General features: G+C 38.5%; 1 protein-coding gene and 1 long non-coding RNA gene across 2 annotated transcripts; both read right to left on the bottom strand.

The window, feature by feature from the left end:
- Positions 1 to 3,421: 3,421 nt before the first annotated feature.
- Positions 3,422 to 4,612, bottom strand: LOC139781743 (uncharacterized). Its single transcript, XR_011720653.1, has 2 exons — positions 4,464 to 4,612; positions 3,422 to 4,377 (listed from the first exon to the last, which is right to left on the bottom strand). It is a non-coding gene; the product is annotated as an uncharacterized lncRNA (long non-coding RNA).
- Positions 4,613 to 7,815: 3,203 nt separating this feature from the next.
- LOC139781741 (uncharacterized) lies at positions 7,816 to 9,789 on the bottom strand. The gene has a single exon (XM_071720620.1). It carries the CDS (start codon positions 9,541 to 9,543, stop codon positions 7,816 to 7,818), a length of 1,728 nt encoding a protein of 575 aa, XP_071576721.1. The 5' UTR covers positions 9,544 to 9,789.
- Between the last annotated feature and the right edge of the window lie 4,788 nt (positions 9,790 to 14,577).

The following is a 14,577-nucleotide window of genomic DNA, read 5'->3' as shown; positions in this document are numbered from 1 at the left end:
TCAACATTGGTTAGCGCTTAAACGTTAAATTTTCTTTTCCTGCGTTAAAAACTAAAGCTACGATTTATTTAAACATTATTGGTGCAATAACTAGGTAAAACATCAATTTAAACATACATGTGTAGTTTAGACAGGATATAAATCCAGGTCAGAATTACAAATTTCTTGAATGTACCAGCATTTAATTATACAGTAAATAATAAATTTATTTACAGTTACAATAGATTATACATATTAAATAAAACTTGATTTGGTAAGTATGAAGTAAATAACAATATAATAGTTTTATTAAATGTTTATTTAGCAATTATGTTTTCATGTATGTATAAGAAACGTAGCATATTCACATATTCACACCGGGGCACGTTGTCACACATTTTTTTCAATATTTTTTGTATTTTTTACATTCAATATTTGAGAGTACTGTGATATGCCAAATTTCGAGTGAACCCTCAGCTTCAATTGGACAGTATCGAATTTTGTGTGATTGTTACTCTACAGTTGTTACATAACAATAAATAACGACAGGTCGCTTGTGACAACGTGCCCCGTGACCGGAGCACGTTGTCACATCAAATGTAATTGCATGCAAAATGTTATCCAAACTGTATTTAACGTAAATATCAATATATTATAGTGCGCTGCAATGTAAAAAAGTAAAATCCTTCACAGAAACATTTATTTTATTTCAAAAAAGTACAAAAAGCACGAAGTTTTCGTCTTAATCTAAATACAAGAATTCCACTCGAATGCGCAACTTATTGATCGTTAACAGCAAGACGAATTACTTCTAGATCGACTACTGCGGCTCTCGCAGTTTCTGTTTGTAGGAGCGCACCATATCCCAATTGCACCTATGACATTAAAATTCGTGACAACGTGCCCCGAGGGCATTTTTTTACTCCAAACAGCCTCATGGCCGACACGTTTGAGATATTCATAAGGTTAGGTATTGCACGCGGTAGGTAAAAGTACATACTTTAAGATAATATAAAGGTCTATTCTGAAAAAACATAAGCTTCATGTCCAGTACGTTGAATGTTAGACAATAAAATTTTACTTACGGTCGCAAAAAACTTTCAAGTTGATTTTACGTCAACACGGCTGGAGCAATCTCAACACTGTAAACACACCAAAGATGGGCATACACTAACACGTTTTGGGAATGACGGGTGCTGCCCTCTGGTTATTAGTTTTTTAAATAAAGCCGATGTGACAACGTGCCCCGTGTGACAACGTGCCCCGGTCTACCCTACATATTAATAAAACTTGATTTGGTAAGTATGAAGTAAATAACAATATAATAGTTTTATTAAATGTTTATTTAGCAATTATGTTTTCATGTATGTATAAGAAACGTAGCATATTCACATATTTACTTTGTATGTGTGTGTTCATATGTGTATGGTCAGAGGTACGAATATATAATACTGACGGGTTATATACTGCTTAAAAATACGGCTTAAAATAATTATGTTACTGTCTCGGTCTTCTGCCTCGTCTACCCCAATGGTGGTTAGCTGACGACATCTTTCTTCTTGTCGTCGTATCCCCGCGGCTCTACCTCTTGGTCTTCGAACTGTAAATATGCTCATGTACCATAGCGTTTGGTCAAAGCGTTTGGTCTGCACTATGCGATCGTGTTTTTCTCTATTATTGACAATGCGATCAAGTGCGATTTTTTGCGAATTTTTATTACAAACGTTCTTCATTACATTAACATAACAAAGTCTATACTTTCAAGGTACATGATGATTGTTTTAAAATGGTGTCTACCTGTGAGATCTTTAAGGATTATGCGCAGTGTTCAAGCTCCCGCACGGAGCACATTAAGCTAAATTAGTCTTCGTTATTTTATTTTTATCTTGCAAATTGTCTTTATTTGTTCTCTCTCTCGCGAGCTTACCGATTATTAATATCGAGTCGCCGCAAGCGCTTGGACACTTCGATAAGATTAAAGCGATCACAGACAGAGGCATTCCGGTAAACGAAACGCCGCGAACACCCCAATAGATACAGAGGCTAATACTTCTTTTCTTTTTTTTTAAGGATTTCTAATGATATCCGTACCGCACGTAGGGCGTTCTCGTCGTTGCGAAACCGTTTCACGACTCGGAGGCTGCAAATGTAGCGAGTCGAGTTTGTAACGCAAGCTCCGTGTCCCAATTCGTTCTAGATGCGCTCCTCTCTACCTTATGTAATACATTACTCGCGTAAAGTATCGCGCAATTGTAATTGTACGTTATAATATGTAGTACAAATAGAGAATATACCGCGCGCGCGTGATGTAAAATTGTAAGAGTAGACCTAAAAGGTAGTAAAATCGTAAAACGTAAATATCGTAGAAAAGTTTCGCGAAAAAGCAAAGGCTCGTTCCAAAACAATAGCGGAAGGCTTATATGAAATAGAATAAGAAAGCATTTATACTTCTAGTAGACCGTCGTGTTATAGTTCTGAAGGCACTGTTCAAAAGTTTATTACATTTCTTGGAATAACGGATCTTCGCAAAACACCTCTTCGAATGGTGCGACAAGGAGAGTCGTTATAAACATCGACATGACCATTGCACACGCCTCCTTCGGTCTATATCACAAAATTCAAAATAGAGTAGTCTCAACTTGACAGCCTGTGCCACAATGCCAATGCCATATTTGTCGGGTCTGTGATCGGTTAGGAATTATCGTGAGCTAGCAAAAATCGATGGTCAGAATTCAGGCTTATGATACGCAATGGCCGGTGCATTTCCATTAATTATGTCATATCAATATCGTATCATTATATTACACAAACGCTTATTAATTTAGAGGCACATTGCTAAGGGTCTCGGTTTTTTTTCTTTTCAAGTTGCTCCCTACATTAATGAACTTATGACAATTAGTTAATTACGATTATTCAATACGACAGCGATTTGGCATATATGTATATATATATATATATATATAAAAGAGAGAAGTGTGTGTGACGAACGAACGGTGGATATCTTTCTTGAAAAGAACATTAATGTGTGTCAAGGTAGTTTAACCTTTAGAGGCCGGGGGTGGTCGAAATATCGACCACCCAAAAAACACAATCTATTTGATGTTTTCGGGCAAAATTTGTGTGTTGAATAAGGGAAAAATAGTAAAAAAAAAAAAACTCTTCAAGTCCTTTTCCCGGCCTCTAAAGGTTAAAGACAATATTTGAGCTCGGAATTTCTTAAAATTAAGCGTAAAAAAATGTCATGTGCATAAAATAATAAGACAACTCTCTACAGATGCTATAACGATCCCGCTATCGGATTTCCTTACCTAAGCAGGAAAACTTTGGCTACTGCTACACGCTATTGTACTTCGGCGAAAAAGAGCCAAATTTACGATTCTTGCTAAGAACACCGATTGCGCATTTAGAAGAAAAAAGAACGGTACGCAGCACACACAGTACCTAAACCAGCAACAGATCATTTATATGTTCAGGAAGACCTTAACAGTACTATATATGCTCACGCTTTAATAAATCTGAATTCTACGCACAACGATTGTAATGTCAGAGAAGCATTTACTGTACTCAGAGAGTGTACTTTTTGCCGGAATGTTTAAACGTGATATTTCTTTTCTTTTTATATTCACACACAGCACTGGACTATTTGCGTTATTCGCGCTCATAAATTATTTAAAAGCTCTTAGTCTTTTGAACATTAAAGTCCAGAATGCTGCTCTGAGATATGAATGCTCTACAGAATGTACATAGTAGACAGCAAAAGCGTCTATACCACAGAATGTTCACATTTGCTCTGATGCAAAATATCGTTTTCTTTTTTTTTCTCGAGCTACAAAAATCAGGCTGATGCAATGGCAGATACTATGTAGATATATAAAAGTTAGCTTTACAACATGTAATTAACTTTACAACATGTAAAACCTGATAAAGTTCTTAAAAAATCTAAAGAACATTCCCTGAATAAGATCAATCACACGACAATTCAGTCCTCTCTAAGTATCGTACTTTGATCGTAGAACGCATCAAATAATTTCTTTTAAGGGAATCAAAATTTTTTAAAGTAATATGTATATAATCAGTGATATATTCTCATGAATGTGTGGGTCCGTCATGGTACCAGCCTGGATCCGGCCAATCAAATCATGTGATTCCGTAGAGTCTAGACACAGACATTTCTCTTCCGCATCCGTACAGATGAGCCACTAAGATAGATCACAAAAAGTACGGAGTGGGCATTAGAGGTGGGATTACTCTCTCGGAATCAGGCACTGCCTGGAACAGCACTGGTGATCTCTGATCCACTGTCGTGAACTGCATGATACTAGCTGTTACCACATCGATAACAATAATTTGGGACCGACCACACTGTGACGAGTTTGTCATTAATCATGTACCTATAACCTGCATGATAAAAATATGCGTCATCAATACATACTTCCGAGATATTTAAAAAAATCTGCGACAGAAATATTTGAGCAAAGACATACCTTCCTGAACTAATTGGTGCGCCCTACAGATGAGTTTAAGATCATTCACTTCCATGAACATGTAAGTCACTTTGCTGCCAAACAGCCAGCCTGCACCACGCGGACTTACTGTCCATGTTTCTACATCTTCTGGATCGGACCAGATCAAATCACAGAAAGCACCTGTAATATGGCAATTAAGCAACGATATTTTATTATTATTGTACAATAACAGTAAATATCCAGTCATGTAACTTTTATTATTATGTAACTTTTGCAATGACATATCACTTTATACAATTAATACCTTTGTGTGGAATCTCTTGATTTCTTTCAATCGTTCTAATTTGATCTAGTGTTCTAATAGCTGGAGACAATCCATCGTGTACACAAAGAACCTGTTCATCAATTAACTAAAACAGAATTTTATTCGAGCGTAATCAAAAGTGGAGTTATACCCTACAACAGTACTTCCACGCATTAGCATTGCCGTACTTGTTTTGGCATTCATCTAGAACAGAAAATGAAGAGACCAATGAAATCAAAGCTTTATTATACACAAATGTAAAAAAAGCCCAGAAAAGAAAGTATCGTTGCGCACTTACCGTAAAATCCAAATAAACGTGCGTGATTTGTCTAGTTTCGTGATTACCGCGTAGTAACGTTATCCTGTCGGACATTTAGCTTTAAATGTGAGCAGACGAGTAAACGTTTCTAAGCTATAGTAGCCCCGATCGACAAAATCTCCCAGAATATGTAATTTGTATCTGGCACGGGGCCACCGTTACGAAACAGTTCCTCTAAATCATAGAACTGTAACAGCACAAAAACATGAACAATCTGATGTATATTAATATCACGATTGTGTACAAATAACTATACAGCTACAGAATATTAAAATCGAAAAGTTGTGAGGCAATAGATAATGGAAGACTAATATTGTTGCGACGCTAATTCGGAAGATTAAAATCCGCTAAAACTTTACGTCGATCCCGGTGAGCAAGGATGCTCCGACTTTGAGGTTAGTACAACATTCATCGCACGATACTGTTATAATTGCAAATCGGAAACGTACCTCGAGTCCAGCTCTTCTGCGATCAACGAAGTCGGGATCGAACGTGTCAGTCGTCACTTTCTGCCAAGCGTAGAGAACCTTCTTTTCCGGCAGCGGTGGTAACACGATGTAGGGATATGAAATCTCCAGATAAGCACGAAGCAATTCAAATTCAGTATATCGCCGGCACGATTACGGTGTTACTACCGTTTCGCGTACGCGCGTTGTCGCACCTTACCTCGCGACAGCGTGCGGCTCGTGCAAACGTTAACGCACGGCCGCAATCGCGCGGCAGAAACGCCTCGTGTGAACAGGCTCCTTGACTCCTTGATCTCAGTATCAGCTCTCTGCTGTCAATATATATAAAGAGTCACACGGTCGGTCTCGCTCCGACACTACCGTATCTCTCGATAGGTTAAGTGAACTGACTGTGACGTGACAGCACGCTGAACGCACTAACTATCTGCACTGCGCGCAGTACATCTGCACTGCGCGCAGTACAAACACGTATATGAACGCACTATATTTGCACTGCGCGAAAGCGCCGCCAGTGGCGAAAAAGTGAAAGGGACATTTTCTCTGATCACGTGATCAAGATATCGCGGCGTTAGGAGGAGTATCTTAAATAAAATTTTTCACATTTGGACTTTGCGTCGCAATATCTCCGCTCGTAGGGCACGTAGCGGAATATTATAAGAGAAACCCCCCCCTATTTCGACCCCAAGCTGTCGATCAAGCCTACTTAGAACTTGATCCGTTCACTCGTTTATCGAGATCTCAACATCTCGAGTACTCGCTACCCGTCGCGTCGCGTAAAAGAGTCACGGTCGGTCTCGCTCCGCGTGTACTTGGCGCGAGACACTACCGTGTCTCTTGATGCTTTCCCCTTTTTTGTGCTAAGCCTCCGCTTCGGGTAACTCTCATTTTACCCGTACGGTGACCGCTGGGATCCCCACTCTTGGTTTAGCCGGGCTCTGCCGGCCTGACTCTTTGTGTACCCTTTAACATGTGTTGCAGATTGGCCCTTGCTGGGCGCAATTGAATTGTTATGCGTCTCACTTAGTATGGAGTCATGTAAAAAAAAGGGGGGCGAGCGCATAGCGGATTGTTCTTCATAAGATAACTCATGGAACGTTATCGGGTACCATTTCAAGATTCTTTTTCTTGCAGTAGATATTCCAAGGAAAAAAGAGGGGAAATATATAGGTTCTTTATATCTCTTCTCCCCTTTTTTTTCAAAGAAGACAACCATACGTTATTCTCTAATGCATTTAACTGTAACGATAAAGATTTTAAGAAAATTATATATATACATATATATCCCCTTTTTTATAAGTAGTAAGATTTATTACTAATTGTTATTAACTAACTATAACTAAAATAGGTGTAGTGAAATATGCTATTATTATTATTATTATTATTTTTGTGTGTTTTTTTTGTATATATACATGTATATATATATTTGCATATATATATAGACATATATATTTGTTTTGCGTGTTTGTTTCTCACCTAGAGAATCGTGGGGTGTGTTTTTGTTATTTGCTCGTTGGAATGTTCGGCACACCCCATTCGTATTAACAATTCTTCCATGTTACTTAGTTCTTCTTCGCTCTCACGTTCGGGTCTGAAGTTAACTACGGCGGCTTCGTCTCTAAGTGTTGTGCGAATCCGGATCCATCCTTCCCGTCGTTCTAACAGTAGTCTGGTTATGTCGTTTACTCTCCGGGGCCATTTTGGTTTCGCCCCGACAGCCTGAATATTGGTAAGCCCGCAGGGAATGGCCTGCCAAGGTAGATTGCAGAATCGGTCTTCTAGGATGTAGGTGTCAAATATAGGTCGCTGGATGACCCGTCCCCAGTCTCGTAAAGCGATCGTGACCAATCCATTTCTTTCGATCTGGTACACGAGCCCTCTTTGCCAACGTCTTCCTTCCCGGATGGCGACTGCTTCTCCTGGTAGTACGTGGTCAGGTGGCATATGCAAGAAATTACTCCTGCGCATCATCCTGCGCGTTAGATCGTCGACGAGTTCGTCTAGGTCATCACGCGAATTTTCCAATTGAACCCATAGGAAGGTGGGGGATTCCACCTTTACGACCTTGGCCCTCAGTGGCCCGCGGGTCAAAAGTCGGGTGTTGATACACTCAATTTCCATTTCTATAAAAGAATAGCGACGTTTTGATTTCCCTGCATGTCGTAGCATGCAATTAAGAACGGTAGGGTTGGCGTCAAAGGGTACCGATAGTAAGAGACAGTACATTGACCGAGAAAATATATACATAATCTATTGTTATTATTATTATTATTATTAGTTTTATTATCCTTTAAGTTCAAGTGTGTAAGTGGAAGTTTCCTTCGGAGGGAGGAGAGGTCTCCCGAATGAAAAGGAATGTCCTGGTCCGTTATTAGTTGTCATATGAGTTTGTGGCTCAAGAGATTGTTTCTCTTCCTCCGATCTATCTGAAGCAGTGGATCCTTTGGTATCAGGTTTCCTTTTTCCTAGATGTAATAAGAGTTGGGTCAAGGAATCCCATATAGCTCCTATCAGGTATACGGACCATCCGTATACTGTGTGAAGAGCGTACCCGTGTACGAGAGTATCTAATATCAGTTTAAAAATTCTTATGAATAAATATATCCCGATCATTCCGGCGCTAATGTTGCCGAAGATTAAAAATTTGCTCCAGAATTTCTGCCAAGCGGATAATGCATATTTTTCAATTGATGCTTCGTCGATCAAGTTGGCAATTGATCCTCCATGTAACGAGGTTGATTGCCCCATTACTCCTCTCGCTACGGTATTAAGGACCGCGGGTCGCTCGGCAGGGAACATTATATGGTCCTTTAGGTCTTCAAGATCTTTTGGTGTATATATTCCACTGGTAGCTAATGCTCCGGGACTCACATATCTCCAAACGGGCTTAGTCATGGGCTTCATGATGGTGGGTGCTACAGTTTCCACTGGTCTTGGCATAATCCTATACCACGCGTCTCCTAGGAGGTACATGGGAGGTGCAAATGAATTGCAGTTAATCTGTGTCCCTTGTCGTAGAAGTATGTGCGTTTGCGGTGTTAGGAAGTGAGTTTTGTTATTTAGTATTACTGGGAGTTGCTCGTAGCAGTCCTCAGTATGGGTCAATTTTACCTCAACTGGGACGCATTTTATTATGTGGATTACTTCGCCGGCCAAAAGGGCCATATATCCAGGTCCTTTTATAAAGTGGTACGCGAAGATGTCGGGGGACCGTGCAGCTATTGCTAAGGCATTCTGCATCATTTTTAGCTCAAGTTTACATTGTTGTAACAAGATGTTTCTGTACAATTGATTGAGCTGACCACGGATGTGTTTTTCTACGTAAACGAACTTTGAATTCATATACGTGAAAAGGTCGAGATTTTCTACGCGGCCGGTACGTTTAGCAATGTCCACTTCGGGTAAGGTTTCCACAATTACTAATTTGGGATGTTCGGTTCGGATAAAAGAGAATCCACATGTCTGATATCGGCTAGTGCTGGTCAAAGAGAAGACGGTATCTTGAGCATTAGCAGTATAGATGATCTGAGAATGCTCGTTTACTAGGTCGGTTACTTTTTCTGCGTAACCTCTGTACAACTGATTGTATGTGGTGAATCTACAGGCTTGGTCGGGTATAGGGCTCCAATAGGTACTTCCTCCTTCTATGTCAGTGCATAGGGTGGTACTAAAATCACAAGCTACTCCTGATCTAAGGTATAAGCGATTGGAGCTTAGTTTAACATTGGCGGTGTAATCTTGTAGAGTGATTGTAACGGAGGCAAGTACAAGAACATTTGTCCATGATCCGTAAGGGTCTGAATATACTCCTCCGGTACATTTTCCGTCGGAGTTCACAACACCGGCTAAGGTTACTGGACGGCTGGCAGTTTGGTTTGATTTCAATCCGGTTATAAGAGTGCCTGATATTTCAAAACTCCCATAGGTATGCATTCGGGTGCAGGCATCCCTGGTGACATCGGTTATGTATGAATACTTTCCATTATGAACGTCTGAGTTGTGGGAAAACATTCCACACACTCTAATCGAACGATCGACTTCAACCTTGCATTGTATTACTTTCACTGATTCGAATTCGTTAAGCTGGAGTAAGTGTATAAAAACTTGGGTGGAGGTGACCTTTGGTAATGGAATGTCATATTCTTCAATGTTTATTAGCGATAAGGTCGTCAAATTTGTAGCTGGAGATCCACAGTCGTATCCTATTATCCCATAAACTTGCCGTATCCATATAGTTATTATTAGTATTGTGATCTTTCCTAAGATCACAATACTAATAATAACTATATGGATCTGGAAGTCCATCTGAAAGTTATATGACCTTATTGGTTGTTGTTGTAGTGTATCCCCTATTATTTATTTACTTATTTATTTGTTTGTTTATTTAGTTTTTATTTATTTATTTATTTATTTATTTATTGGTTTAATATGGGAAGTTCGCAATCGATTGGGGTGTACAACTCGGCTATTTTTCTTGATTCTGATTTTCACGTTGTTTTTATTCAGTATCTCTAAAACTTTGTGAGGACCGGTGTATTGGTCTCCAAATTTTCCAGGTTTCGGCCCTTTTAATAGGAACACATGGTCTCCAGGTTTAAAGGTTTGAGGATTAATTTTCCTATCATAGTATTTTTTTTATTTAAATTTGGCCTGAACGACATTTTTACGAGCGTTGGTCTGTATATTGTGAAGTTGTGTGGCGAGGTTTATTACGTACTCGTCATAATTGGCTAATTTATCTTCTGGAGTCAAAGGTTCGTTTGATGGAATCCTTGCAATTTTTCCGAAAACTAATTCGTATGGAGTGTGTTTCGTCGCCTCATGTACACTGGTGTTGTAATTAAACATTGCTAATCCAATCCATCTATCCCATTGTTTCTGTTCATTTGCATATTGTTTTAGGTATTCGCCTAACGCGTGGTGTGATCTTTCTAGAGATCCGTTTGATTGAGGGTGGAAGGCGGTAGTGCGAAATTTACGGATTCTGAATATTTTAGCGACTCTTTTCATTAGATCGCTAATAAAATTTCTTCCTTGGTCAGTTAATATTGCCTTGGGTGCTCCTAATACACAGATAAATCTGTCCACAAATGCTTCTGCTATCGTTTCTGAGGTTTGGTTTGGCAAGGGTACTCCCATACAGAATTTAGTTAGTTGATCTTGTAATGTTAAAATATATTCATTGCCTCTTTTGGTGGTGGGAAGAGGTCCTACAATATCCATGGCTACTTTATCGAAGGAAGATCCTGGAGTGTCGGTAATTATCATGGGTTGCTTAGTTTTTACTCTGACTAACTTTTTTAATTGACATTGTAGACATTGTTGTATATATTTTTGAATGTCAGATTTTAAATTTTCCCAATAGTAATTATGTTTTATTCTATTATATGTTTTCGTAACACCTCGGTGTCCTCCGGTAGGTGAACAGTGCATTTCATCAATTATGGTGGATCGGAGATCTTTAGGAGGATATTTTATTAATCCATTGCATATAATTAATCTGGTTGTTGAGTTGATAAAGGTCAGTTGTAAGAGAGATTTGATATTACTCCACGGTACATTATTAACAAAGTCTGTTTTTGCGATACTGAGTGTTTCTAAATTTAAATTGTCGGCAGTGCTTCGTAAATCTTTTATTGCTGCAGTGATTTGTGTGAGAGTCATGGTCGGGCCTTCTCGTTGCCCTTCACTGATAGGCAAGGCTATATGATAGTGTTTTTTGTATTTTATGGCCTTTGCTTTACCTAAAGATAGAGGAGTTAAATTTGGGATCTCGTTTTGTTCGAAAAGTTTTTGTGATCCTGAGTCTAACGGTTTCCCGTTAGTGTTGACAAAGTATGCTATGTTATCTTTGCGTAAAAATAGTAAATCGCGGGTTTCTACCATATTACTTTTGAGTATTTGAATATCGGTTATGGTAGGTTTTATCTGTGATGTATTTTGATCTCTGGTTTCGTCTGATTCATTTAATTCATTTTCTTCGTCATCTCTCTCATCGTCCTCGGTGTCGCTTTCTTTGTCTGGAGGATCGTTTTTATCCTTTATCTCTTCGATTTTATCTTCCTGAGCTTGTGAGTCGTTAGGTGACTCTTTTCGTCGAGCGTTATCTTTCGTCGTCTGGCTACGGGTTTGTATTTTATTGTAACTAGGGGATTCGTGGATTAATGCCTTTTCTACAATTTCTAGTTTCGGCGGTTCACTTAGTTCTCCCTGTGTGAATGGCATTGAGTCTGTATTTTGGTCAGGTTGATCGTCAGGTAGTAAGTCTTCTATTTCTTCATCATCTGAGAGATATAAATTGAAATTTTCGTCTGCTTCGTCTTCGTCAGATTCTTCTAACATTTCGGAAATTATGGCTGCGTCTTTCGGGTTGTTGGGGTTTAGAAGTTTTTTACGATTAACTATTTTGCAATTTGCTTCTTCAAAATTTGCTGGATTTCTTGATAAGGCGTCGGCATTCACGTTGGTCTTGCCTGCTTTATATACTACATCGTATTCGTATTCCGCTAATTTCAATCTCCAACGGAGGATTCTCATGTTTGCATCTTGTGCGTTTTTGAACCAAAGCAAGGGTTTATGGTCTGTAACTAGAGTGAATTTCCGTCCGTATAGATATGGTCGGAAATGTTTAACGCAATATATTATTGCCAAAGCTTCCTTTTCATATGTGTCGTACTTTAATTCGTTGTCGGTTAAAGTTCGCGACGCGTATGCTATTGGTCGATCTTTATTTATTTCTCCTTGTGATAATATGCCTCCCACGGCAATTCCAGAAGCGTCGGTAGTTAGAATGAAGGGTTTTGAAAAATCAGGATATTGCAAAACTGGTTCTTGGCATAATTTCTGCTTCAATATTTCGAAAGATTCTTCTTGAACAGATGTCCAATTAAAAGGCGTATCGTTTTTTAGTAGGTTTGTTAAAGGTTTAGCTAATTTTGAAAAATTTGGTATGAATCTCCTGTAATATCCTGCTAATCCAAGAAATTGTTTAATATTTTTCGGCGTTTTTGGTCTAGGAAATTGTCTCACGGCTTCTAATTTTTTCGGATCGGGTTTAATTCCATCACTACTTATTATGTGTCCTAAGTATGTTACTTCAGTTTTTAAGAATTCACATTTGTCGGGCTGTAATTTTAGATTAGCTTGGCGGAGTCGTTCCATTACTAAATTGTATCTTCTTTCATGTTCTTCTAATGTAGGAGCGGAAATAATGATATCATCCATGTAGATAAATACACCTTCTATTCCTGTTAATATTAGATCCATTACTCGTTGGAAGGTAGCGGGAGCATTCTTTAACCCGAAAGGCATTCTTTCAAATTCATAATGCCCATTAGGGGTCGTAAATGCAGTTTTATGGCTATCTGCGGGGTCCATTTCTATCTGGTGAAACCCAGAGGCGAGATCACATACTGTGAAATACTTTGCATTGCCTAATTGATCAATAATTTCGACAATATTTGGTAATGGGTAGGCATCGCCCATAGTTTTTTCGTTCACTCCTCGGAAATCTAATACCATTCTCCAACGTTTGTTTCCCTTCGAGTCTTCTTTTTTTGGTACGATCCAAATGGGTGTATTGTAAGGTGACTGAGAAGGTTTTATGACCCCTGCCTCTAACAGTTCTTTTACCTGCTTATTTATTTCTTCTTTATGGACTTGTGGAAATCTGTATTGTCGAGTATTTATGGGTCGATCATCTGTTGTTGGTATTTGATGTCGCAATACATGAGTTGCTGTTAATTTTTCTCCGGGAATATGAAATCGATCTTGGCTATTACTTATAAGTTTTATAATACTTTTTCTTTCTTCATTATTTAAATGTTCTAATCTTAATAACTTTATAATCTCAGCAAGTTTATCCTTCTTAGGTTCTCCGGATGATACGAAACATTCTCGTGAAATAACGTCGTTAGTTGATGTTTCAGGCGTTAATTGATGTTGCTTTGATTTGCGTCTGTACCTGAAATTTTCCATTATTTCTCGGAATCGGGTTTGTGTGTATGCTAAAGTTCTTGCAGACGGTTTATTTTTCCTGTTGAATTCATAAATGTTTTCCATCTTAGGATTATATAATTTGACTCTTCTTATAAGTTCTCCAATAGTAACATGAGAGGTATTCTTTTTATTAATATCGCTTTTTATGGGTATTCCAACCCTTGGAAAATTTATTTTTTCTGAAGAGCTCTTATTCTTTGGCTCCTTTAAACAATTTTTTGTCGTATTGCATAGTGAGGTTTGGTTACTTACCTCCTTGCAATCGACGGGAGTAGAATATACTAAAGGAGTCTGGAAACTTCCCTCTGTAATTCTAGGATTGTTTAAATCTTCTGGAGAGGTTTGGTAACTCCCCCCTCCAAGGATTTTGGAATCTTGTGGAGAGGTTTGGTAACTTCCCCCTCCGCAGATTTTGGAATTATTTAATATTTCAGGAGGGGTTTGGTAACTTCCCCCTTCAAGGATTTGAGAGTCTAGCATTTCGGGGGAGGTCTGGAAACCTTCCTCTCGAGTATCTAGATCAAGATTTTTATTTAATTTTTTATTTCCTTTCATAGTTTTATTCTCAATCTTCTCCTTTAATTCTTCTTCTCTTGCTTTATTTTGATTTTCATTTATATACTCGTCTTTATTTAACTTTGCATGATCGTTATTTTTTATTCTTTCTTCGTTCGTTTCATTGAATGTTTTGCAATGAGTTTGGCTTTCTGAAAATTGAGGGCTAATTTGCGTAATTCCCTCTTGGTTGTTTTGCGCTTCTATATTCGATTCGTGCTCGTCGAATAATTCATTTAGTGGTTTAAGGCGCAGGGTTGGTACTTGAACTTCTATCTCTTCATCCAGCGTACTTATAACGTTTAAATATGCTTTTCCTGAAATATTTTCTACTATAGAGTCTCCCAGATAAATTCCGTGAGATATCTTCAGTCTCGGTATATATCCTATTTTTACTTCAGGGTTTCCTATTCTCACATAAAACAAAGATTCTGAGCGTGGAGATGCCGTAATGGTTTCTGGTGAAAAGAAAGGTATATTAACTCCTGATAC

The sequence above is a fragment of the Temnothorax nylanderi genome, unplaced genomic scaffold (genome assembly GCF_030848795.1).
Source record: "Temnothorax nylanderi isolate EJ_2023f unplaced genomic scaffold, tnyl_v1.0 TNYL_tig0359_pilon, whole genome shotgun sequence".
In the NCBI taxonomy this organism is placed as follows: Eukaryota; Metazoa; Arthropoda; class Insecta; order Hymenoptera; family Formicidae; genus Temnothorax; species Temnothorax nylanderi.
This window is presented reverse-complemented; position numbering and strand designations above follow the sequence as displayed.